Below are 25,464 nucleotides of genomic sequence, written 5' to 3' on the forward strand. Positions count from 1 at the left end.
AGGCGTGCGCTCCTCTTGCAGGCTGCGGAGCAAAAGTGAAAGAATAACCCCCCCTCAAAAAAAAAAAAAACCAGCGGAAAAACGACGGAGTAAGTAATCCCAGCTTTATTAACGCGCAAAGGAGTTACTCTGTACACATTATAATACACACCTGGCGTCTGAGTTTCATTTGCACATCATCACTGCCAATCATCCTCCCGAATAGAGCCGCGGCGGGTAAGTTGTACGCTGTTACATTGTGTGTGACGGAAGAAGTGCGCTATGACTTTTCATTAGTTAATATAGATAGGAATCTAAACGTACACTTGGGTTTCCCCCGCTGCCGATTAGTTACTAGTAAGATGTTAGTAATATACGCCTAGTGCGTAGTGTGTAGAAGCGCTTGAGTTGCGTGCGACGAGCGCGAGCTGAACTACCGAAGTAGCGAGTGCGTTTTTATAATAAGACGCCCGCCGCCCGCCGCCACCACGCGCTAAGAGGCGCTCGACTTTACGCGCGACGCGACTGAGAATGATCATGAAGCCCCGCTGCGATGAGACCGAGTGTTTGGGACCGGAGCCGCTTCGCCCCCCCCCGGCGCAGGGTGACGGTGAAAGAAAGAGCGCTTGCGGGTGGCAGGTCTGACACGGCACCACTTATTATTATTATTATTATTATTATTATTATTATTATTAGTTGGTAATGTTTGTTGGTATCGTTTATTTATTGTGGTACTTTCATTCGTAGGTAACCGATTCAATCAATGTCAAATAACCAAGCTCGCTACTATTTTTTGGGGAAAAAATAGTAAAAAAAATCTCTCTCTCTCTATATATATACACACATATCATATATATATATATATATATATATATATATATATATATATTATATTATATATAGAGAGAGAGCTATAGCGATAGAGAGAGAAAACATTTTCCTTTGACTTGACATTGATTGGTTGGCATGAATAGTTCCAGAACAAAACGCGCGGACTAAGTCAGACAAGCGTTTCAATAATAGAATTATTCACTTAAAAGAAGTTTTTACTTGTTAATATGCGCGCTAAATGTAACAAAGGATTTTGGAGTTGTTAAAATGCCTCATAGAATATATCAAAAAGAAAGAAGTTTAATGTAACATTTAATGTAAATATTGATGTTACATTAAAGACAGGAGTTTAATGTAAATCTTTCTCTTGGATTCATTTCATGTTTAAATATTACTGCCAATAATGAGTATTTAGCCAAATACAGTATAATTCATTATTTGTCATATATTTCAATTATACATTATAATTCAGTACAACTGTACTCTATGTAGATTTAGTATGAAAACAAAACCAAATTCCAGCTTTTTAAAACATGCTGCCTTTACATGACAGTACACCATTTTAAAATGTGTTTGTTCCGGGGTGGTTCTCAGCACTGTCTTTTCGGTAACTTAAATGGTCTTAATATGTGTATTTTAAATATTGTTGTTTTTTTTAAGAGGGATATTCCTAAATCAACATTGGATGTTTCCATACAGCAGTTCTTATTTACATAAAAAAGTCTAAATTATATTTTGGTATTTATGAAGGAAATTTAATGTCCAAAAGCATTTTAAATCTAAAAAGCGTACCTGCAGTGAAGCACAAGAAATATTTAGTTTTTGTGTTTACGACACAGACAGCAACACCAGTAATATGAAAATTTGCCCATTTTCTAGAAAGAAGGCATCAAACATGAGCATAATACAAACATCACCCATGATCTTACAAACAATAATGAAAATAAATGTTGTGGTCAGTGTAATAGAGTTAATCCTAATCCTTGGCAGAACATCTATCCATAAAAAAAAGCACAGCAGTACAGTCAAAAGATTCGGAGTCTGAAATCCTTTCTCGTACCGTCCTTTCAATCTGGATTTTTAAATTGCAGCTATGGATGTCTTAGTAGCTGTTCTGAGCGTTAACATGTGTATGTCAGATATCAGAGATCAGGGCCAAAGGTACTTTTGCTTATGGGATGTTGGGAAACACTATTATGGCATTCCAAAACCTATGAAAAAAGTCCCACCTGTCTCCTAACAATAAACATTGTATGTCTAGACTGATAACCAGAAAAACAGAAGTTTTTCAGGCAGAAAAACAGAAGAACAGGCAGTTTTACTACGAGAGAAACATTTTGAGACTGTCATTTTGTCAAAACATATAACCAAACAGTGGTGGATTTTAAAAATGCTCTAATGAAAGCTGGAAATAAATGCTGTGGCAGATGGACAGAATTGGAATGAAGGGAATCTGAAGGCAATTTCAAATAACATGTTAAGAAGTATTGTCAAAAAGGCAGCATACGTCATTCTGAAGATGACAGCCAACTGAATGAAGTATAAATTTAGAAATTATTGTTGTAGAATATTGCATGTTTGGACTGTTGTTTTGAGTTGTGTGAGTAAAATTATGGTCTAATCAGAATAGAGCTAATTTCCTGAGTTTTTCCTCAAGTAAATTGTGTTCTTATTCTTTTCGAAATGAGACTGTTTATATAGTTGGAAAAATTTTCGGAACACGTATATTTACACAGTTCCAAAGAAAATATTATTTTTTTACTCTAGTGAAAGTGTGTCTTTGACGTTTTCTAAAATTCCACGTTATGTGTGTCTTTCCACAGGGATTGTCTTTGGCAGCTGGGAAAATGTTGGAGAGGAACGAAATTAATATATAAAAAAGTTGAGTTTTCAGCTTTGAGAACTGAATTCCAAGGGTTTTTGGATCAAGCTTTGCCCGTGGGACTTAGTTCTTAAAACTGGATGCTCCTGTTTCATGCTTCTAAAACAGAAAATTCTCTGCATAACCAGGTAGACCAAGAGCTACGTGAAGCAGGGTGGTAGACTTACTTTCTTGGGGACTGCTTACAACACCCTTACGAGCTCCCCAAGACCCAAGGAAGGCTAACCACTAGAAGTGAGTTGGGGAAATTAGCTACTGAGCCAGTAAATAAATCATAAATGTTTCTGAACATGACGCATCTTCGATTGTGGTGTAAATCTTTCCGTCGTTTAATTTGTAGTGCCACATTGACAGCAATTTTAATTCTTTCTCACGCAAAAAGGTGCCTTGGTGCCGTAATGTGAGAGTTCAAGTGTGCGTGTGTTAAAGCCATGTAAATTAGTTTAATGGTGCTCCGTAAAGAAAAATGGAATTCAAGCATGACCCAAGAATTTGACAGCAACACTAGAAACAAAATGGTCTCATCTAGCACTTCCAGAGGCATCTTATTCCAACCTCATGTAATGTAGAAAAATCAATATGCAAAAAAACCTACTTTTCTGTCTTGGGAGTATAACATCATTATGATCCCCTTAAACTGTTCAGGAAAAAATCTTTTATGCATCTTATTTTCCAGTGCAATTCTGCACACCCTTTTAACCACTTCAGTTTTTCATTTAGGGATATTATTTGAGTGACTGAGGAGAAAAAATATTTTTATGGCCTCCGGGGAGAAAGTTGTCTTATACCCTCAATCTACAGGGTTACAGACATCACAAAACAGCAGCAGAGAATATAATGAATGCATATACAATGTACCACATATATGCACCACATAGGCAATATAAAAAGTAACAATTTTCTATATTCTGTAGGAGTACACTCGCTCTATTTATGTACTTTTCAGTTACAAATTTTTGAAGATGTGAACATTTTCCAGTTTATATGGTTACTCTGAATTGTCTTTTCTTTACCGTTCGACTTTTTTAGTTTTTTTTTTTGGAGACTGAAAGAAACCCGTGTTTCCTTGACCAGTAATTAGTTGGCAGGAAATGCATTGAAGCAGAATGGGAGCGAGAGACTAATTCAGCTTGTTTCCACATAGTTCAGAGCTCACGTCTGCTGAGTCAGAGATCAATAACAAAGTGGCACGGAGTAGCAGTTTGTGGAGACAACTCATTTTTATTGTCGTCATCTTAAAATAGTTTTAATTTTACTCTATCTTGAGAATAAATACATTAAAAGTCTTACATTTACATTTATTTATTTATCAGACACTTTTCTCCAAAGCGACTTCCAACGAACTCTATGTAGTGTTATCAGCCCACACACCTTATTCACCGCGGTGACTTACACTGCTAGATACACTACTTACAATATAATATTATAATGCATTTATTAAAGAAATATCGAAGATTATAATGCATTTATATACAAGCAACCCGAGCATAAATTTAAAGATATCTGTGTTAAGCTTTTAATGAATTTGTAGATTAAAGAAGGTGAAAGTGGCCAGAGGCAGAGGAACACTGCACATGCCCATGTAATGAATTGGTCTGCAATTGTGACTGAAGAGGAGTGTGCGAAGAGGACATATTTATTATTTTGGGAATTTTAAATGACTATTAAAGTAGTCTGAAATGAATACAAAGGATCAGATAAAACTGTTACACTGTAATGCACTGGTGCTCTGTTCAGATGTCCCTTCCTTGCACCCTATGCTTCCCAGATGGTCTCTAGAGTACTGTAACCATGCGTTATACAAGTTGTTATTGAAAATGATATATGGAAGAGTTAGTGTATTTTTTTATCTTTTACAGCATCAGTGAATATAGGAACATCTCTGTTATTAAGCTTTACTTATTGTGAAGTAGTTTTAACAGTGACTTTGGAGTTACAAGCAGACTGACTTCCTGTCCCACTTTTTTAGTAAGTTGAGGAGCCAGTGTATCAGTATGATCTTACAGTAGTGCCAAATGGTAAAACTGTAAGGACAAACTTAGTAGTCCTCATTTATAGAAGTGCATGCAAGGAAGGAACGAAACATGTATCAAAAACTTTTTCTGTGCCACTGGATTTTTTTGCTCAAAATATCTTGGATGCTTTTATTGGCACTAGTGTTTTGCATGGCATTTTGCACAACCTTGTCATGCAAAATTTTTGTTTAACTGATAGGATTCCAGACTAGATAGAGAATCCATAAAATAAAATACGATCCATGAGTTACTGGTTATAGAGCAGCATTATTGCCTGGTTCAAGAACTGCACTCTCTGACTGATTTAAAAAATGAACTGAACCAACACCCCCATTATTTCAAATGATGGAAAGCATGAATTTATAACTACATATTGAACTGAGTGATTTAAACAAAATCAGCTGATTGGAAAAAAACGGTAATATAATTTTCCGACCCAAACATTTACACAAATTTCTTTGCAGGCTTATTGGAAAGTCAGTTCACCAGAGTTTAAAGTAGTCCCTGTGGACATATCCCCACTGCACAACAAAAACTGGTTTTGTAAAAGTGAGACAGAGGGCAGCTGCATTGAAAACACAGAGGAGACCTTTATTTCTATGTGTTATAGTAATTTTCATGTGTCAATACCGTGTAGTGATAAACGAGAACAAATCCCTACTTTGTCTAGTCAAGTACACAAAGACCTATTAAAATTATACGCAGATAAACACACTAAGACTTACCGCCCAGTGACATATACGATTCCAGATGAAAATGCCAAAACTAAAAGGAACTCCAGCCAATCTTTTTATCCTAATGCATGAGGTGCTCCAGACTGATAGATGTGGAGTCCCTGCAAAAAATTTAGTAAGATGTTCATCTCTTCCCTTCTCTTGCACTATGTTCCACAGACAGCAGTCATTTGTGTGCATATAAAAAACATTTTCAAATCCCTCAGTATATCCAGTATAAAACATTCAACGATTCTGTTCATTTTCAGAAAGCATGTAGTCTTAATCTACGGTAAATAATAACAATACCTGCTCTCCTACTTTGTTACTTTTTACACACAGACATTTTAAAGTTAAGGATCTGCCCATCGGCACTTTGACTGAGGTTCCCAATTGCGATCCATGAGTTTTGATTCAAGCGGCACCTGATGTGTGCGTCAGTGGAGTCTGTTCCCAATGGTAGCTTCCTAAAATCACTGTTCATTTCTTCATCCATCTTTATCCTCTGCACAAGCACTCTTTCAGGTTAGGAAAACCCTGCGCTCGCTGGATGGTGTGAATAAGGAATACACTAGAACATGTAAATATGGAACAAAGGATCTAAATGGACTTAGTAATACCTTGTTTCTCACATTTGGGGTCCCCATGACAACAAGGCCCCTTATTAGCCTGAGGGAATGACGTGTTGCTACAGCAGCTGACTGACACACATTATGCATTCACAACAATGTCCTTCGGCAGTTCAGAGCTTTCCTAATGAGTCATGTACTGGGAGGTGACTCCATCAAGTGTGTGAGCGTGTGGGCTGAGGTGCGAAGGAAGGGAAGTGTGGACTTCGTCCGGGCGCATTTGTGAGAACTGACACACGGCGGCTGTTCCCACCGTCGGGGGTTGAAGATCGTGTCTAGCTTCTGAACTGCGTTGAGGAAGGACGTTCAAAATTTACTCAAGATTCATTACCAGTTGAAGACGTGTGCTTTGACCACTTTGAAGAGTCTTGCTAATAAAATGTAACGCTTTAACCATTTCTTTGGTTATGTGCATTTCCATACTGACAAGTACTGTTCCCGGTTTACTTTCAGTTGAAATGTTTAGAAAAAGCATTCAAATACACACACACACACAGATTGAAACCGCTTGTCCCGAGCAGGGCTGTAGTGAGCCGGAGCCTAACCGGGCAACACAGAGCACAGGGCTGGAGGGGGAGAGGACACACCCAGGACGGGATGCCAGTCCATCACAAGACACCCCAAGTGGGACTCAAACCCCAAACCCACCAGAGAGCAGGACCCGGTCCAACCCACTGCGCCCCCACCTTGGTCAAGCAGCAGGCCTCAAAGCTGGAACCTTCATATAATACGGTGACGGTCCTAACCGCTACCCCACCTACTGGCCTTTTGTGCTGTGGAGATGTTCTGGTGTTGCTCCAGGTTCACTGGGGTTACAGCAGCTTAGACTTCAGCTTGGATCACCGATGAAGAGATTTTTCAGGGTGAACTGACTAACGCTCTAGACGCCTGAACTAAATCAATCCTGGAGTCCAGCACAGGTTCACCCAAAATTGCTTTGGGGTAAAATTATCATTATTATTTTTCTTAGGGGCTTTTATTTAGCAGATGCCTTTTGTGTTTGACAGGGTTGTTTGATACAGACCTTACTGGCTTACAGTGAGTGAGTCTCGCACACACAGCAAGGTGGGTTTTCTTACTCTGTTTCAATTCAATTCAGGGAAAGTACTGTCCTTCAGGGTAGGATTCGAAGCGGGAACCTACTGATTTCAAACACGCAGCGTTGTTTTTTGTTTGTTTTAATAATAATAATAATAATAATAATAAGTAAAACTACTGAATATTTACATGTGACATTTCCTAACAACAACACAGCATGCGCCGTTGCGGTGACGTAACGCGAGCGAGCACTCCTTCGGCTCGCGCCGCCTCAAATTAAAGATGAGTTCTTCATATAAAGTCGGGTCCGCGGGTGGTTTTTACTGAAGTTTGTTTCTGAAATATGTTTCTAAATGTGAAAGTAGACGAACTAGGGCACACTTGCCGGTGTGGACAGGCGGTCTGGATGGACCACGCGCGGGTGGCGGACACTCTCGTGCGTGTCCGCGTGGGGTGAGACAACCGCGAAAAAGAAAAGACGGCCACATAAATATAACGACTCTCGACCTCCCGCCGGAATAGTTGACGCTTTAACGAGCCCGAGCTTCAGAAAACCACACTGTAAAATAAACACCCCCCCCCCGCTTCAGACCCGCACCTTTGTGGGCGCTTGAGGAGGGGGAGGAGGAAACGTATCCTCGCGCGCGTCCTCCTCCTCGCAACTGGGAGGGACGGAAGTATGGTGAGCGCGAGAGCGGCGGCGGCGGCGCCGCGCGCGCGGAAAACGCAGCTCGCCCCGGAGGCGCCGAGCGCAGTCGCGCGCGCAGCACAAAAGTGGTGACGCCGCCGCGAATTTCCCCGACAGCGAAGAAGAGGGACGCGCGGGCGGGCGCGTGGACACCTCTCTCCGTGGAATTTCCCGCCGGAGGGATGATGTGGACCACAGCGTAGCTCGCTGCCTCTTTAAAAAGAAAAAAAGAAAAAATTTAAAAAAAAAACAAAACAAGGACCGAAAGATGAAATGTTTTTCCCGGTACCTGCCGTACCTCTTCAGACCTCCGAGCACCATCCTGTCCTCGAGCTGCCACACTGAAGGTAGGGCTGCGGCTGCGGCTACGCGACTGCACGCGGCACGGGAGCGCGAGCGCGAGCGCTCGTGAGCGCTGTCCGGCGGCGGTGGAATAAGACGAGCGAAGCGCCGTGGCTGCAGGCTGTAGTGTGTTACTGTGCTTCCTTGTTCTTCCCCCTTCCAGCCGAGCCATCCCTCCTCTCTCGCACTCCTCGTCTCTCTTTAATTATTCATCTGATAATTTATGGGGTGGTGGGAAGATGTGCAACTCATATTTTCCACTAATATGTTACCGCAAGCCAGGTGAGCAAACCGTGCGCTGGGATCTTGTTTCGAGAACAGGAAGGCTGTGGAACAGTTAAAGAACCTCGGAGAAACATGTTTACCACCCCTTCACTTGCCTTGTCTTGTGTTCCAGCTGAAGTAGACCTGAGAACTTAACCCTGGTAACTACAAAATCCCTCAACCGCAGTTTCCCTCAGGCTTGGATAGTTCCAGAAATCATTAAAAACAGGATAAAAAAGTTGCTCTGGAACTTTGCAGCTCGGAATGATTTACCTCCGGGAAAGAGGTAAATCGTTCCGAGCAGCATCGCGGTAAAGATCTTGTTGCATTGTAGGTTCTCTTCTTCCCGGTCCGTCCAGATTTCCGCTCCAGGTGTCTCCGCTGAGGTTCGACTGAGGGCTGCCGGCTGTGCGCCGATGATGGAGATCCAGGGTGAGGTGCAGGTCTGTCCTGGGACACCTGCTTTCTGTGGGAGACCCATCCCAAGAACCCCCAGGCAGTACCCAGTGCTTACAGTTTGGGTTGGGCGGGATGCAGCCAACCCTCAGCTTTTCATTTTATTTATAGGGATTTTATTATGTGACCTTCCTCCCATGGGAGATACCCTCCCCCTCTATGTCTAAGGACACAGCAGGCATTAGGTTTGAGAAAAGAACTGAAACTGCGGTTGTAGGTTTGAGTCCTAGACAGAAACCTGAACAGGGTTCCTTAGAAACTGTTACGTTGCTGTAATGCGTCATGGACAAAGTGCGGTTTCTTCAGGGCCTGTAAGGCTTCTCGTTTGGGAGCGCTTGGTGTCATCAGGCCTCACCCGTTTCAATAAAAATAAAAAATACAGCATAAATAGGCAAATATAGTGCTGTAAAGTACTCTCCCTGCTTTGTCACCTAAAATTCTAGCAAAAAATCTTTTAGCGTCTCTGACTAATATGGAGGAGAGATATTATAAACAATATTGTAATGAATTCAAATAGGAATACAGTGACTGGCCCAAATCACAATCTTTCTCTTGCCCTACATAATTACAATAATCCTGTCTAGAAAGCTATATCTATTTCACTATTTATTTTCAGAGGAAAAGTATATATTGCATGATTTATTTATTAATCTTTTGTTTAAAAATGGCCTTTTTTTAAAAAAAAAAAACTGATCTAATTTTCTGTCAGGCTCCTTTTTGGAAAGCCAACTTCTGTGACACGGTATTAACAAGGCCACATTTTAAAATGCCCCTATGTCACCAATATTTGATAAGTATACTTTTACAGCATGGTAAATTTAGCAGTGTTAAATCAATATTGAGAGTTCATTTGATTCCTTATACTGATGCTGGAACTCAAATGTCAGAGTAATATAATACTAGAATCTTGTTTCAGGTTTTTTTTTAAAGTACATTATAGCTTCTAGGCAAATGAATCTGAAAAAGTACATGGGTACTAAAAAAAGTTATTTGGTTTGAGCAACGCTATAGTTGTTTGTAAGGGTGAGTAACTACAGAGACTGAGGGTGTCAGCTGTAGATGATCATTCTGAGCTGAGTAACAATATAACTGTTTTCAGTGTGTAACTGCAGTAACTGACTAGCTATCATTGTCTAAGTAAGACGGCAGATTTTAATTGGAGTTTTCGTGGAAGTTTCCGACGTGGTCTTTTTGCCGCTCTGAGAAAAGGGCGCAGCTGAGCTGTGTGCGACTGTTGCCATCACGATGGCCGGAGCATGTGGAATTAAGAATGCACCCCCAAAGAGGTAGAGGTGTGTTTGGCCGTTGTCACGGCAATGGGAAAGTGAGGCCCATGAAGCTGCCGTGGTGTGTGAGGGAGTGGCGTGGCAGGAATTGGGGATGGCTGGCTGGCTGGCTGGCTGGCTGGCTGGCTGGGGGAGGGGTGGGGGTGATGTTTGGTTCTTTTTTGCTGAGATAGCTGCCACAGCCCTGCCTTTCTCTCGCTTCCTACGGCTGCGTGTTGCGTAATCGCTGGGAGAGCAAAGCAATGAGGGCTTTTGGCTGCGTTGGGGAGCGGACAAGGTCTACGTGAGTCGCAGTCCGGAATTTCACCTCGACTTTCTTAGCGCTGCCCCATATAATCTCTACTCATCCCTTCCAAGACCCTCACGCAAACAGACAGGCAAAAACACACAGCGTTCTTCTTGCCGACATACCCTTCAAGGTGTATCCTCCGCAAAAGGAATGCGTGCAGTGTTTCTGAGGACCAGTAGAGGCTGAGTTAATAGCACAAAACAGGCATAAAGTGGAAGGAGGGCTCAGTGTCAGTAGCTTGTTTCAGAGCTTTTAGATTTGTTAGACCTGCAGCCAAAACATCTCTCTCTGGGCCTCGTGATCGATGAGCTGGCCATTGTGGTGGAAGATGAGAGAGCTGTTTCAGGTGAAAACACTTATAGATCCTGGAGTGTTCTGAATGCATATAATTGTTGTTCTTGTAACCCGGGCTGCTTCTTTCTAGGTTTGTTGGCACTAAATCTCCTGTTATCTTTGCAGAGTGTCACCTAAACACTATTAGGTGCAGTAACCCTTTCTTCCCCTTTGCTGCTGTTCCTGTCTTCTGCCTCTGTCTCATCACCCTCCTTCCTTTGAGTTTCTGTGGAGAGTAAAGAGGAAGAGTGGTTTCGAGGATTCCAGCTTTTTGATTCTCCACCCTTGCAGCTGGGATTTATTCTGGACTGTAGGAGAATACTGACTCCTAGCATAGTATAGTAAAGCATAGTATAGTGTAGTGTAGTATAGTATAGTATACCATACCATAATAGTCCTGAGTGGCTTTCGCTAGGAGCTTGCAGGTGTAATCCAAGAAGGGTCCAGGCTGTTGTGCCTTTGAGTGAGGTAGCTTAACTACAGAAATCAAATAACCAGCTGTAGAATTTCTAGTGGCTTTTGGCCAGAAGAAAAAAAATAATAATCATAGCAGAAATTAAAAAATAAAGTTCTTGATTTCCTCTTTTGCTGATGAGGGCTATACATAGAGATAGTGTTGATTTGAAGGAACAAGCGTTTCAGATGATGAGGGTGAGACAGAGGAAAAAAGAGATGGTAATATCTATGTATGTATGTATGTATGCATGCATAAAAATGAGGTAAAGCAGGCGAGGAAGTAAATCTGAAACAACTGATGCCTTCAATGCATTAACTATATGTTGACTTGTGTCACAACATTGGTTTGATGCCTCTTGACATACATTATGTTCCCTTTGCTTCTTTTGACATTTAACATCCACTTTCTCTCTTCCGGTAGAGAATTTATGTGTGTGCATCCCTATGAATTGTAAATGAGACACTAGAAGTACTCCACTGCTCTGCACTTCTGTAATACAAATGGGAAAAAAAAAAAAACATTAGATAGAGCAGTCATAGACAAAGGTAATATATTAGTTAACAGTAGTATTCCACTTTGATTTCTTTGCAGAAATATTATTTGTTGAGGGCTTTATTATAAACAGAGAGAGAGAGAGAAAGAGCTTGTTAGAGGTTTGTTTGCCTGTCAGTTGTTCAATATTGAAAAAAGCTACCCATTATTGAAGAAAAAGAATATTTGTAAATGCAAAGGATTTGAGTGGGATTTAAAGCTCTGGAATGTTCAGTGTTGCATTTGCCTTGATCCAATTTGCCATATTCATTCAGCATACAATTCTAGTAATTACAATGTCAGTAGAAGGTCGTAAGGAGTTCAAGGTGCGCTTAAACTTAGCAGCCAAAATTGTTCTTTTTTGAGTTAGATGTAGAAAGTAAATGTGTGAAAATCTGGCATCGATTCATTCATTCTTCAATTTTATCTAAATTTGAATCACAAAATATGGCTGCATCTTGAATCATCTGAACTCTGCTGAACTGCACCTCCCATAGGCCGAGGGTTCGTAAAGAGATTCATGGCACTGCTGCCGTAATTTCTTCATGCAGCTGGACTTAATGTGCAAATGGGTAGCAACTTGCTCATTCTGTTGATCAAAACTGCAATGTGTAGTGTTGCATGTGCTGCGTTTGCATAATGTGGCTTCCTCAGTTTGACTTTGTATTTGGAATTTTCCAAAAAAGGCAATCTTCATGTTGACATTTAAGAGAACAGTGCAGAAGACTTTGGGGGAAAGTCTGCTTTGCATAACTGTTGACTTTACTTTGGTCTGGCTCAATGATCCGTGGCTTGGCAGGAGCTCTGTGGGTCCTAAGAGGAGAGTTTTGTAGTGGAATTCATCAACCTCATCAATCAGAAGATGCAGTTTAGTGATGGAAGGCTGCTCTCAAAGAACTGCATTAAATTCATTGGGCCTTTCTTTGCTTTCTCCTGGACAGGCATAGAGTGGATGGGTAGGTCTGTGTGTTTTGGTGTTCCCTTAGAACAAATAAAGAGATCAAGTCTTGCTTGCCAACAGTAACAGCCTCTGCTGGAGACCCAGCAAGGCCCACCAATCTCATTTGACACTGGGGGCCCAACTAGGTTCGGAGTGCTGTATTTGAGCCCAATCAAGGAACTGTTGGCATGGATTGATTCAGTTTATGAACTCAAACCCCTCTTTCTAGTTCCCAGGGGCCTCTGGAGATCAGTGATCCCGGGCCTTGGTTGGAGCACGCAGTTAAGAAAAACAAGCGTTCGTTGTTATCACAGATATTTCAAGTGGACCACCCTCTTCCTTTCTACACATACAGACAGTCCAAGCGTCAGAGCTATCGGGAGTACGTGATCAGCTTTGCAGTGACAGGCTGGCTGTTATCTTTTTCCACTGACGATGGGCCACCTGCTTCGATAAGAGCTCTTACCACTTGCTGCATGTTTTGAATAACAGGAAAAGTTTAAATTGAACAGAAAAAATTAAATCAATCAGTTGTGAGTCTCACAAAAATGGCTTTTTGATTAACTATTTTTTTAGCATGTTTTTTGGAGCATGGAAGCCATGATTAAATGTAGGGGATCTTAAGTTACTTTGTACTGCAAGACAGAGTAAATTGTATTTCCTGGTTGTGCAGACCTCTTCATTTGTTGTTTCAGTTAAACTGAATTGCAAGGGAATCTTGGTTGCAGGCATGTGCTTTTTTTTTTTTTTTTTTTTTTTTTTTTTTTGGGACAGCTGTGGATGACAAGTGCATAACTACTGCATGCAAATTTTGTTTTTTATTTTTTTAAGGTGTTTTAAATAATCTGAGTTTAACACGTGCGCTTAGTCATCTAGCTGATAAGACAGCAACCTTTGTATAAATAACATCTGTCATTGCAGTGCAGACAACAAGATCTATATTTCTGGCTCAGAAACACGCAACACTGGTTTTTTTGTGTCATTGCCAGCTGTGGCATCTGCATCGGTGGCAGAGCAGGCTCTAATTTTGACCATTTTTGGTGATTTGTTTTATTCTATGGCAGAGATCGAAGATGTGACTCTTATGCAGCTGGTTGAGGAGGAGTCAGGAGGCTGGATGATTTTTTAAGCCTCTGATGTTCAGTCTCAGCAATTATGATGTATGTATTCCATCCATCCATCCATTCATTCATTCATTGCCTGGTGAGATTAAATAATGAGCTGAGGGTATACCTTCTATACACACCCACTGCTCTATAGTGTCTGTGTTTTTAAATTACTACCAGAAGTCAACACTGTATCAAAAAATAAAGTAATTTCCATAATATATTTGAAGCCAGGTCAGTTTCCTTAACCATGTTTCTGCCCACAAAGCAGTGATATCAGATGAGCTCTGGCTAACCGGCCGTGGACCCACCTGAACGGCTGTGATAATGCTGCTGCTGTGGGACATTTGACAGCCACCCTGAACAGTGAGGCTGCTCAGCATTTGGAGCCACTTGGTGGCTCAGGATTACAGACCAACACACACATCCTGTGTGTAACTGTGAAGGTTTGCTGTACGAGGTTACCTCCATGCCGGGTTAGATTGGCTTGGATTGGAGTTGAAGTCGCTCCTTGATTTAACATTTAATCATCCGAGGCTATCAGCTGCTCTTTCACAGGAGCCGTCGGAGTCGTCGTGTCCTAGGGCAGAGCAATAACACCCCTTGCCGGTAGTAAATTCACAGGAGCCCCATGCAGGAGCCCAGTTAAATTGATTATTAGCATTAAAAATGAGGATGAAGGGCACAGTGTGAGCTTCGTTTGACTAGCCTTGTGCTGCTCTCAGCAGATGTCCAGGTTTCTTCTGCCGCCTGCTATGGCGGGTCCTTTCTCGTTTTCCTGTTGAGGTGCAGGTGACGTTTGGCTGTCTTTAGAATTGTGCAGAAGATGGGGAAAATGGCTCGCTGAGATCAGTGTCACCTAGGGGCAAGGAAACACTCGAAAAACATGCTGTGCTTTCTACCTTCATTGTCATCATCATTCTGAGTGCAGCGTGTTCTCGCTGTCCATCACTTCTTCCGATATCTGAAGAGAGGAGGCCCTCCCCATGTGACAAGAACTCAAACTTTTACCATGCCAATTGTTAGACTGGAATCCATTGGTCACGTGGCCATTTCCTGTGATTCCGATTGGTGGAAATAAGTGGAAATGTGGTGCAAGTGCAGTTGACAGTGATTGACCTTGCCAGAGGCTGGTCAGGCGTGCTGATGTAACTCATGGTAACACCGGTGTAGAGTCCAGTAAGGTGACATAATTAGCCAGTTTGGAGCAGAACGATTTCCTTAGTCACAATGGCACACGGGTCCAAGAACCATACAGGGAGATAGCCGGTCAACCCCAGAGCGGTGTGGACACACGGTCCTGTGGTACAATATTAACATGCCTCAATGCGTGAGTTATAAATACACTTGGCTCTTAGAATCCATGTTTCTCCGTCAGAAATCAATCCATTCTTTTCATTTTATGACACATGTAGGCATTTCCTTGAAGTTTACAGGTGTGAATACTCAATCATGTTAAAATGTTCACGTTGCTTCTAAAAATCACGTCTTGAAGTTCATTTCATATTTGCCCGCTATAATTGAGATAATCCCATAATCTTGTAATTGCAGATGCAGGCAGCAAATCTGGAAATGAATTGGATTTTTTTATTTTCTATTTTCATGCATGTTTTGTAGGATTAAGTAGAGAGGATTATATTTTCAAGGCTAATTAAGATTCTTGTGAGTCAAAGTGATTTACATGTCTGAAAGCTGAAAGCTCTTGACTCAAGGTGGACATGAGATGTTAATCACAGAGCAGGGCTATGTGTTCAGGTGAAACTGTGTAATCACACACTTGAACGTATATTTATTTTTACTTCTAACGTTATTGATTTTTATTTACATTTAAAGATTTAAAGGTGGAAATTTTTACCCTGAAATGTCAAAAACAAGTTCCTTAACGAATTAGTTTGTCTTTTACTCTGTGTTGTTTGAGGGTTGAAAGCAGTTGACAGTAAAACACATTACAGGACGGGACAGATGTCCTTCTGTAGGATTGTCATTTTGATTATACAGTATAACTGCAATGGGGTTGGATGTGGGTTTGAATCCAGCTCTGCGGGGACTTTGCATGTTTATGTGGGTTTTCTTGGGGTGCTGTGCTTTTCAATGTTCAAAGCCATGTGTTTCAATCAAATTGGTGACTCTTCCTTTGTGTATATGTGTGTGTGTGTGTGTGTGTGTGTGTGTGTGTGTGTGTGTGTGTGTGTGTGTGACAGATTGCCTTGCAATGGACTGGTGTCCTGTCCAGGGTCTATGCTGCCTCACTCCCTATGGACTCCTTTCCTCTTCAGGCTCCAGACTATTGTAACCATGCAGTGGACAAGCTGTCGTTAATATTGAATCGACAGATGAGATGGAAAACAACATCCTGTGTCGGAGATTGTGTTTTTCCATCAAAATCAACAATGGAGAATAATGTGAAGACCTACTTTGTCCTCTTGTCGTAATGCTGCTGTGCTGGAATTCTTCTGGCAGCGCTGACATTGAGAGGTGTCATGGGCGAGCAGCGATTGTTCATTCTAACTACAGTAAGTTCTTGTCATTCTTATTCTATTTTTCACTCCTTTGGCCAGAGGTTTATTTCTTTTTCCTTAAAAAAAAAAAAACAGCTTTTAGAAATGTAAGGATGCTTACGGGATGCTTTGCTTCAACCCTTCGGTCCAGTTTGTGCTATGCAACCATTGGCCAGGTCACCAAGGTGTACTCGCGCTTTAAAGTGCTATTGTATTTCTTTTCAAATACTCTACTGCAACCCCCCCACCCCCAGTTTGCTTTCCATTCACTATGTGCTGTTGAGCTTTGCTAAATGTCTCATAGTGGTTGACGGTTGTTAGTGTAATTCTTAGTAAAACCATTTAGGGAGAGATGCTTTGAGGTTTTGAGTGTTTTCTTTACATGTGCTACAGAGCTTTTTGTGCAGACACACTAACTTATCTTAAAACAACACCAGTCCTCTTTGTCAGTGTATCAATGTTGCTTCAGGAGCTCACAGGTTAAAAGAAGAGACGAGTTGCCCGCCTCTGGGGAAAGGCAGGAAAACGCAGGCATGTCCATCCTTATGCTGTCCCTTCGACGATATCACAAGTACTGCATAAGTGGCTGTTTGCTTTGCTGACCCTTGAGGGGAGAACCGATCATTTTATATAGTTAAAACATGGTATAGCATGTCCTTTTTAGTGGTTTAAAACATTTTATTATGTTACTGGGATAGACTATGGAATGTCAAGTGGCATAGTGGTTAAAAACGGAGTGGTAACCTGATGGTTGCTTGTGTAAGTTCCAGGAGTGGCCAAGCTATGCTACCTTTGAGCTACACGTTTACCTTGATTTTTTTTTTTTTTTTTTTTTCTCCTCCCCCTCCCCCAAATCATATTATCCAGCTGAATAAGTGGACATCATCAGGTAAACAAAGACGTAATAATATCTTATTTACTTAGTAACTTGTTTTGGTGAAATAACAAGGCTATCCATCCCCTTGTCCGCTCGGCCCAGGTGTCCTGAGCCCGTGATCTGCAGCTCAAACACCGAGCGCTGGCCGTCAGGCAGCACCATCCCACAGTATCCCGTTGAGCTGAGCACATTCCCACAGAGCGCAATCGATACCTGCTGTCAGCAGGACACATTCGTGGGAACGCGAGGTTTATCTCGGGCACGGGCCGAGACCCCTCTGGCTTAGCCTCACTTATGGTTGGCTAACATGTTGGAGAGCATGACAAATCAACCTGAATCCATTGCTGTGCAAGACTGAAAAAGTCACCATTATGCTATAATTTTGCAGCAATGCAAAAGAGAGCCAGTCTCCTATGATGCTCATAATTGACCCAATACCTCCGAATTTTTCTGATACTTATCAACAGACGTAAAAGGCTTATGGCTTGTTTATAATTGCTAGAATATTTGTTTGCCAATCAGTGGTGAAAATGTTATCAGAATCCCTGCCTTAGATATTGAGCTGTCTCATTTCAGAGGTTCTCCATTTGTTTACACAAAGCATGCTTTTAAAGAAATTATGGGAATTTTGTACAGCCCAACAGACTAAATGTAAATGTCTGATTACCTCTATCATATGTCAGACTGAGTCTTTTGACTTTTTATATGCAAAATATAAAATAGTTTTTCCCCCACGCGCTGACACCGTTGTGCTCCCGAACTGGAGGGCTCTTACCTGACAGCAGAGTTGTGTTGAAAATAAAAATAAACTGGGGGTCAAAATACACTTACTGTTGGTTTAGTTTGTTTTGCTACAGATTCTTCATCATTCTGCCACTGACAGTCCTCTTAAATACCTAACCAGTTTGTTTATTTCCTCAAAATGATTGCAGATTTTATCGTGAGTTTGAATATCTTGCCTTAGTCTTACAGGGTGAAATAACTAATTGTGTTTAGTGATTCAGTGATTAATACAGGGAACATGGAACATAAATTTGGCAAATCCTGGGAGCTAGACAGATGTCCTGTGATGTCTATAAAATCTATCTGTTGATTTAATTCCCCCCTCCCCCAGTTAGACAGCCTATGCAAAATAATTTCACTGCTTGTAATCATTATAATGACGTTGCAGGTTGGTATGAATTTGTCCAAAAAGTACCCGAATATCAAGTGCGAGTGGAATAATAAGCACACAGCATAAATAAGACTGTAATAAAAAACTGCCTAGGCCTGTGTATAAGGGGTTGCAAAACTACGTTATTTAAAAATCTCTTAAGATGCGATGATGTTCTCATGTCATATCTCCCACTGCAGGGTACAGTTGGAGAGGGAAAGATCACACACACCCACACGCATTGACACACTGCACTGTGTATACTGGTGGATGGGGTGCGACCTAATGAATGTGAGCGCAGCACAGTCACATGCTGCAGGTGGCACAGAAGATGTGAAGCAGTAAGAAACAAGCAGCTCTGCATGGATATGAATATTCTTCAAGCTGCCAGCTGCAGCTGCTGTGATATTTCTTATACGCTCCAGCGGCTGTGTATTATTTAGTTTATGTTGCATTATTATAATTCTACTCTATAATGGACTGAAAATGCATGCCATGTGTTGGGGGCATGATCGCTCGGTGGGTTTGGCCAGTGCTCGCTGTATGGCAGGTCTGGGGCTCGAGCCTCGCCTGGGGTGCCTTGCGACGGACTGGCATCCAGTCCCGGGTGTGTCCCCTCCCCCTTCGGCCTTGTGCCCTGCGTTGCCGGGTAAATCTCCGGCCCGCTGTGACCCCGCTCGGGACAAGCGGTTGTTGACGTTGGTTGGTTATTGGTTGCATTCCGTGCTATGGATTGACTTTTGCGAACTTTCCATGTGAGCTTGTGTCTGAGATGCAGTTTGAGCCGTCATGTTATGATCAAAGGTCCCGGGTTTGAATCCCACGTCTTTTGTTCCCTGAACTAGATAGTTACCATGAGTTGCTTTGTGCTGCTTTGGAGAAGACTGATTTTGGTGAAATGTGCCCGTTGCTGATTGTGTGCAGTTCTAGAATCGTCGCTGTAACTCTACTTCCCGTCCAGGTGATGGTGCTCCAACATAATACAGCTCTACTGCCAGGAAGTGAATACGTGTGGCAGACTTCCGAAGACAAAAATTGTGTTGTGCATTTCGAAGCGAAGGCATCTCATCAATTTAAGATGACCGAACCGATGGAAAAATTGTGAAATTACCCAGTTATTTGATTTAAAAAGGGGAAAAAAAAAGAGCATGTCAAAAAAAAAAAAAAAAAAAAAAAAAAAAAAAAACCTCAAGGTTATGGCTCTTAGTGTAGCTCAAACACGGGGTTAAGGGCACATGGTTTGTCTGCAGGGATTAACCTTGTAAAAGACATTGCCGAGGCTGTGCGAAGGACTCGCGGGGAAACGTCTGAATACAGCCAGCTGCAGCTAAGTACCTCTTACAATGGGCATGGAATGAATGTAACATTCTGAGCGCTGCGGGTTGCCTTGGAGTAGGCATGCCTACCAACAGGGTGAATTAATGTGACATATGGTAATCGCAGTCAGACAGTGGATCCCGCTCGCCTGCTAAATGTCCCCGTGGCCAGTAGCCGTGTTTCAGCTTCAACAGGACGCCTAATCCCTGCACTCTAATTTAAATGATCCTACCGTTATTATTGAGTGATGTGTTTACACCGTGGGGAGGGGGGATACAACTATTGCCGTGATTATCGAGTTGTCATGGCAACCACATGTTCCCACCCCCCCCTTCTCCGAATGCCCATTTTTGTTTTGTAGGACAACAAAGGGTTTGGTTCGTAAAATATTAATTTCTCCTAGAACTCGGGTGCTATGCTTAAAATATTTAAAAAAAAAAAAAAAAAAATCACCCATGAGTTCTGTACCAAATATAACCAAAGCTTAGCTGTAGTGGTCCGTTCACAGTGGATTCTTTGTGCGCACGACAGTGTCCCAATACGGGCCGTCACTGGAGCGCGCTCTTAAGTGAACAGATTATTGCAGTTATTAAAGAGCTAGAGTGGAAACTCCACTTCAGTACTCGGAGTCCTAGTTTCTTAAATCCAGAAAAATGTAATAAGCAGCTACTATATTGTCAAATCACGCGCACTGAAAAAAGTAATAAGTCACAATGTTCTAAAAGCTGCCAGCTTTCTTGCACAGTCGGTGTTTTGTACGAAAGTGTAATAACTGGGTAAAACACACATTAGTAAATTAATGATGATTATCAATATGATTTTGACATGTAATTAGATGCCTGTGTAACAATTGAGTGTGATGCAAATGAAAGCTATCTGTTCTTCTGCTGCTATATTAATTTAAAAATTTTGAATTTTGGAAAATGGGTCAGCTGTGTGGTACTGCTGGTCACCCCTCAGAAGATGGACACTGTACTAGTGAAGAGCTACTTTTGTCCAGAAATCTGGTCCATTCTTCGAGTCCAAAGCTATAAGCACTACATTACCTGATGCCCTTAATTAGTTCTGCTTGTAGTCCTTTGTACATCAATGTTAATAATTTGCTGCCTTTGTGATTTGTTTAGAGACAGATGCTCTCCATCCTTCCGTCATAGAGTGCTATTTGAGCAACAGCCATAACTGCTGACAGTTTTATAGGGCGCAAGTCATGGAGACCAGAGAAAAGATCCTTTCTGCTTCTCACTGGCAACAAATGCACGTATTTCTCTTCCATGCAACCTATCATTCCAGGAACGTGTCAATGAAATGCCATAATCGGTTTGAAGTTTTACTGATTCTTACAGATTCCGATATTTAATAAAATAATAGCAGACAGAAATAAACAAGGATGCTGATTTTGGAAAGACTTCTCTTGGCTTATTGATTTTAGATGACTTCATGACATTGTGGGAATGCTGCATCAGAAAAAAAGAGGCTTATTCATTTAACCACAGATGGCTTCTTGACAGAGGTTATCATAGAAACACAGCTGTTCGCTATTAGACAGAATGAATGACTCTCACAATAACTATTACAATGTATACTGCAAACTGAACAGTTACTTTTTGCAGTATTATTTACATGTTAATGTTATTAGTAAACCTTTTTCAAGATTAATTTAGTTTTTCCTTTTCTTTCTTTCCCATCGCCCTGGTAGAGTTGAAAGTTTAAATGGATTAATATGCCTTGAACACGCTGAGTTTCAGAAAAAAGTCTTATGGGTATTTAAGGAAATGTTACGGAAGCGTAAATGTAGAGGAATGAGCACGTGTGACGGTCCTAACAGTTGTTAGTTTTAGAATACAGACGGTCCCCCGCTTACGATGGGGTTATGTTTTGATTAACCCATCGTAAGTCGACAATATCGTAAGTCAAAAATGCATTTAATACACCTAATCTCCTGAACATCGTCGCTTCTTATCCTTTAAGATGGTTGAAATCATCGATTGCAAAAGTCCAAGTTCATGTACAATGGCCATTACGGATTTACCACCTTCACGCTGGGCAGTTATTTTGAGTTTCTCTTCAAGAGTAATTGCCCTCCTCTTTGTCTTCCCACCAGTAGCAGGAGACACAGAAGGGCATTTTGTAGACATGATGGATGCACAAAAATCAACATAGATACCGGGGGGGTATCCAAAAATTGCTGGCAACACAGAACGCTGTAGAGTATCGGTTGCATACACTAGCGACTATGTGGCAGGCTGGGAGATGTGGATCGCTGCCGCTGCCCAGCATCAAGAGAGGGTATTGCACTGCATGTTGCTTGCCTGAGAAAAAAATCAAAATTCGAAGTACGGTTCTACTGAATGCGTATCGCTATTGCACTGTTGTAAAGTCAAAAAAATCATAAAAGTCGGCCCATTGTAACTCGGGGACTGTCTGTAATTGTGGGGACAGCCTGTAGCCTAGTGGTTAGAACAACTGCCTTTGGACCCAAAGGTCGCAGGTTCGACCCTCCGGCTGTAGTAGCCTTGAGCAAGGTACTTACTCTCAGTTGCTCCAGTAAAATTACCCAGCTGTATAAATGGGTAAATAATTGCAACCTTAACATTGTAAGTCGCTTTGGAGAAAAGAGTCAGCTAAATGAATGAATGTAATTGAAAATCCAGTAAAACGTAAACTTCTACCACCTGTTGGCTGGATTAGTCTTCAAACTTCTTTTTGGAAGTGAAACACCGACAGTATTGCTGCTTGCTGCAGTAATGAAGAGCTCTCCGTGGTCCTGAAGGGCTGAAATACAGCCTGGAAAACCTGAAATAAAACATGGCTGCTCCCTGTAGCCAACTGTTTTTGAAATATTTCAATATATATTTTGTTTTAAACAAATTTAACATTATTTGTTTTGACAACAAACGGTAAACTTCTTAATTACTTGCCAGTTGTATACATCTGTCCGTCATTATCAATGCAAGGTCTGATTTAATAATGTACACAGTAGCTGTTACACTCCTATCTGCGTTATGTAGTACAATAAACAAATAAAGCCAAATATATTGACTTACTTTCCTGCCACCATATTCCATCTGAATAAATATTTACATTGCTTTTAAAAATGTCCTTATTAAGTGGTGAAAAAGGATTTACTGTACTGCGTAACAGAGGAAAACACTTGTATTGGTAGCACCTGGTATCTAAATAATTTCTGAACTATGATAATGAGTGTGAGCCTCAGACTTTTAACCAATAATGTGCATTCAAGGAACAAAATTACATATTAGTATCGACCACAGGAAAGGCGGCTGGTGATGTCATGGTTGGAGCGACTGCCTTTGGCTCCGAAGGTTGCCGGTTCAGTCCCCGCCTCGAACTCTAATGTCCTTGAGCAAGATACTTGCCCTGCAATTGCTCTAGTACCTTTGCCCAGCTGTGTGACTGGGTACATAGTTGTGGCCCTGTGATGGACAGGCATCCTGTCCAGGGTATGCGCCCAGTGTCTCTGGGATAGGCTCCGGCTTGCTGCGACCGCGTTCAGGACAAGCGGTTGTTGAAATTGGTTGGTTGGGTTGGTACTGAGCACAGGATCGAGCGGAGAGCAGTATATGCAGTCACCATGAATGTATTTTAGTACTTTAGCAAGCGCTATCTTCTGTTGAAACAACGGAAGAATAAATTTGCCAAATTTTAAAACACGGATGTTTTCTCCTCTGGATTTCCTGCCATCGTTCAGATTTCGGGGCACTGTATAAATAGCATGTCCGGGGCACCTCTTGGACGGAGAGAACGGGCTGTGAAAACGAGATGTTTCTCTGCAGCGTGGCCTGGCTGCGGTGGCGCATGGCCTCGTCCCAGGTGCCCTTTGCTCAACCAGCTTGACTGGAGAGTGCCGCCTCAGCGTACAAACCCCCCCCCCCCTGTGCCCTGTCACAGGAGCTGCAGGGAAATTCAGGAAAACCAAACCTCTGCCCTCCCTCGCAGGATCGATGGTACGGATGATTAGCTTACCTCCAGGTCACACTTTTAATATCTGTTTGCTTGTAAAATAATACAGTCGTCTTGTATCTCCCACTAGGATTATGTGCTGAAAGATTTTACCAAGTCATATTTGTACCTTTTGGGAAAATGTACAATATATTGTGTATTTCACTTGTAACCAAAGCAAAAAAAGCCCACTGTCCCTGAAATTAGAAATGTGATGGGAAAACGGACTCTCCTGGGTGGTTTCACTGGGGTTTAAATCAGTGTGCCTTACGACGTAAACAAAGCAACTGTTATTGATCAGTGTCACCTCTTGATCTATCAAGAAAACAATAAATCAAGACAGAGGTCAGAAAGTATGGACACTTATCATCTTAAATTATAGATAAATCAACATTAAGGGTAACAGCTCATTAATATTAGTGTGAAAAATATGGTAATAGGTGTTATTTATGAACAATATATAAATTTTTTTAAAAGTTAGCTTTTATGACTATAGAATAACCTTTTAATTGAAACACCTTTCATGAATTTTATGAAATCAACAGAACACTGGTATAAAACTAAATATAGAAATATGACCATTAGCTTTAGGTTAGCTTTTGGTGACGTATGGGGAATATAAGGGGGTGACTGCATCTGCCAGTGGGGGAAAGAAGGGAGAGCCTGGGGGCGCTAAGCAGGCTGGGAAGGCTGGCTGGAGGTGCAGGTCCTGGAGGAAACGGGGTCCTCGGACCGAGAGCATTATTTCCCTGGTGCTGATGTTCAAATAAGCGTTCGAGATGAACGCTGCCTCTGTGTCCTTCTTCGCCCCATCCAAACACATGGCGCTGTGCCACAATATCTATTTGTTTGTATAAATTTAAATATAAATAAAAGAAGACTTGTAGACTTGTTGCATGTTATAAGAATGGCTATTGGTTCTGCAGAAGCCAAAATCTGTCCTCTGTTCAGAAAAAATGTTGACTCATAAATATCAAAATTAATGCCTTTGGATTTATTTGCCCCCGTTTGCGCAATGGCATCTGATAGCTATATAACTATTATATTTATATATATATATATATATATATATATATATATATATATACACACACAGTTTGGTCTGTATTAAATCTATATTGATATATTTTTGTCTTCACTTCCTTGGATCCTAAAGAAGCTGGAGGAGGGAAATTGCTGTGGTCGTCGGGATTTAAGAAGTGTGATTAGATTATCATCCTCGAGGCAGGATTTAATCCGCTCTGCTAAAGCCACACGTTCATCTTGTTAGCTGTCCTTCGTCATCTTCTTCTAATTTCTTGGTCCCCTGTGCAGGCTGAAGTGTCCTAAGGCCCTGCAGCTGGTGGCTACTCCACCACAACCGAATTAATCTGACACTTTTCTCCAAAGCGACTTACAATGTTAATCTACATACAATTGTTTAACTATTTATACAGCTGGATAATTTTACTGGAGCAATTTAGGGTAGGTACCTTGTTCAAGGGTACTGCAGCTGGAGGTGGCATTCAAACCTGCAGCATTTAAGTCTAAAGGCAGTAGCGCTAACCACTATGCTACTAGCTTCCCCGTGCTTCATAGGCAAAATGAAAAGTAAATCCCTAGTAAATATGATATTTTGGTTTTTAACCAGCCATCTGCCTTTCCAAACTTCACTTGTAACTGAGCTGAGAGAAGATATATCTGTGTCCTTCCCCCTCCCCCCGTATGATCCGTCTCCATCTGTTCCCACAACTCCCATCCTTTGAGTGTCAATCTAAGTCCTTTTGCAGTCTATTTTCTTAGTAACTGTTGATGAATAGTTCTTTATGTCAGAGCAGGTCTCTCTTATTTAAACATCACAGGGGAAACACATTTTTCTTTGCTAAAGTATAAGCCCAAAT

The 25,464-nt window shown here is 41.5% G+C and overlaps 1 protein-coding gene across 1 annotated transcript in view; it reads left to right on the forward strand.

The window, feature by feature from the left end:
• The first annotated feature begins 7,841 nt into the window (after nucleotides 1-7,841).
• ppp2r2bb (protein phosphatase 2, regulatory subunit B, beta b) overlaps nucleotides 7,842-25,464 on the forward strand; it is a 62,121-nt gene continuing 44,498 nt past the window's right edge. The window contains exon 1 of the mRNA XM_029250995.1: nucleotides 7,842-8,122. Within this exon, the coding sequence (XP_029106828.1) occupies nucleotides 8,044-8,122 (79 nt within the window). The 5' untranslated portion in view covers nucleotides 7,842-8,043. The remainder of the gene's footprint in view (nucleotides 8,123-25,464) is intronic.

The sequence above is a fragment of the Scleropages formosus genome, chromosome 4 (genome assembly GCF_900964775.1).
Source record: "Scleropages formosus chromosome 4, fSclFor1.1, whole genome shotgun sequence".
In the NCBI taxonomy this organism is placed as follows: domain Eukaryota; kingdom Metazoa; phylum Chordata; class Actinopteri; order Osteoglossiformes; family Osteoglossidae; genus Scleropages; species Scleropages formosus.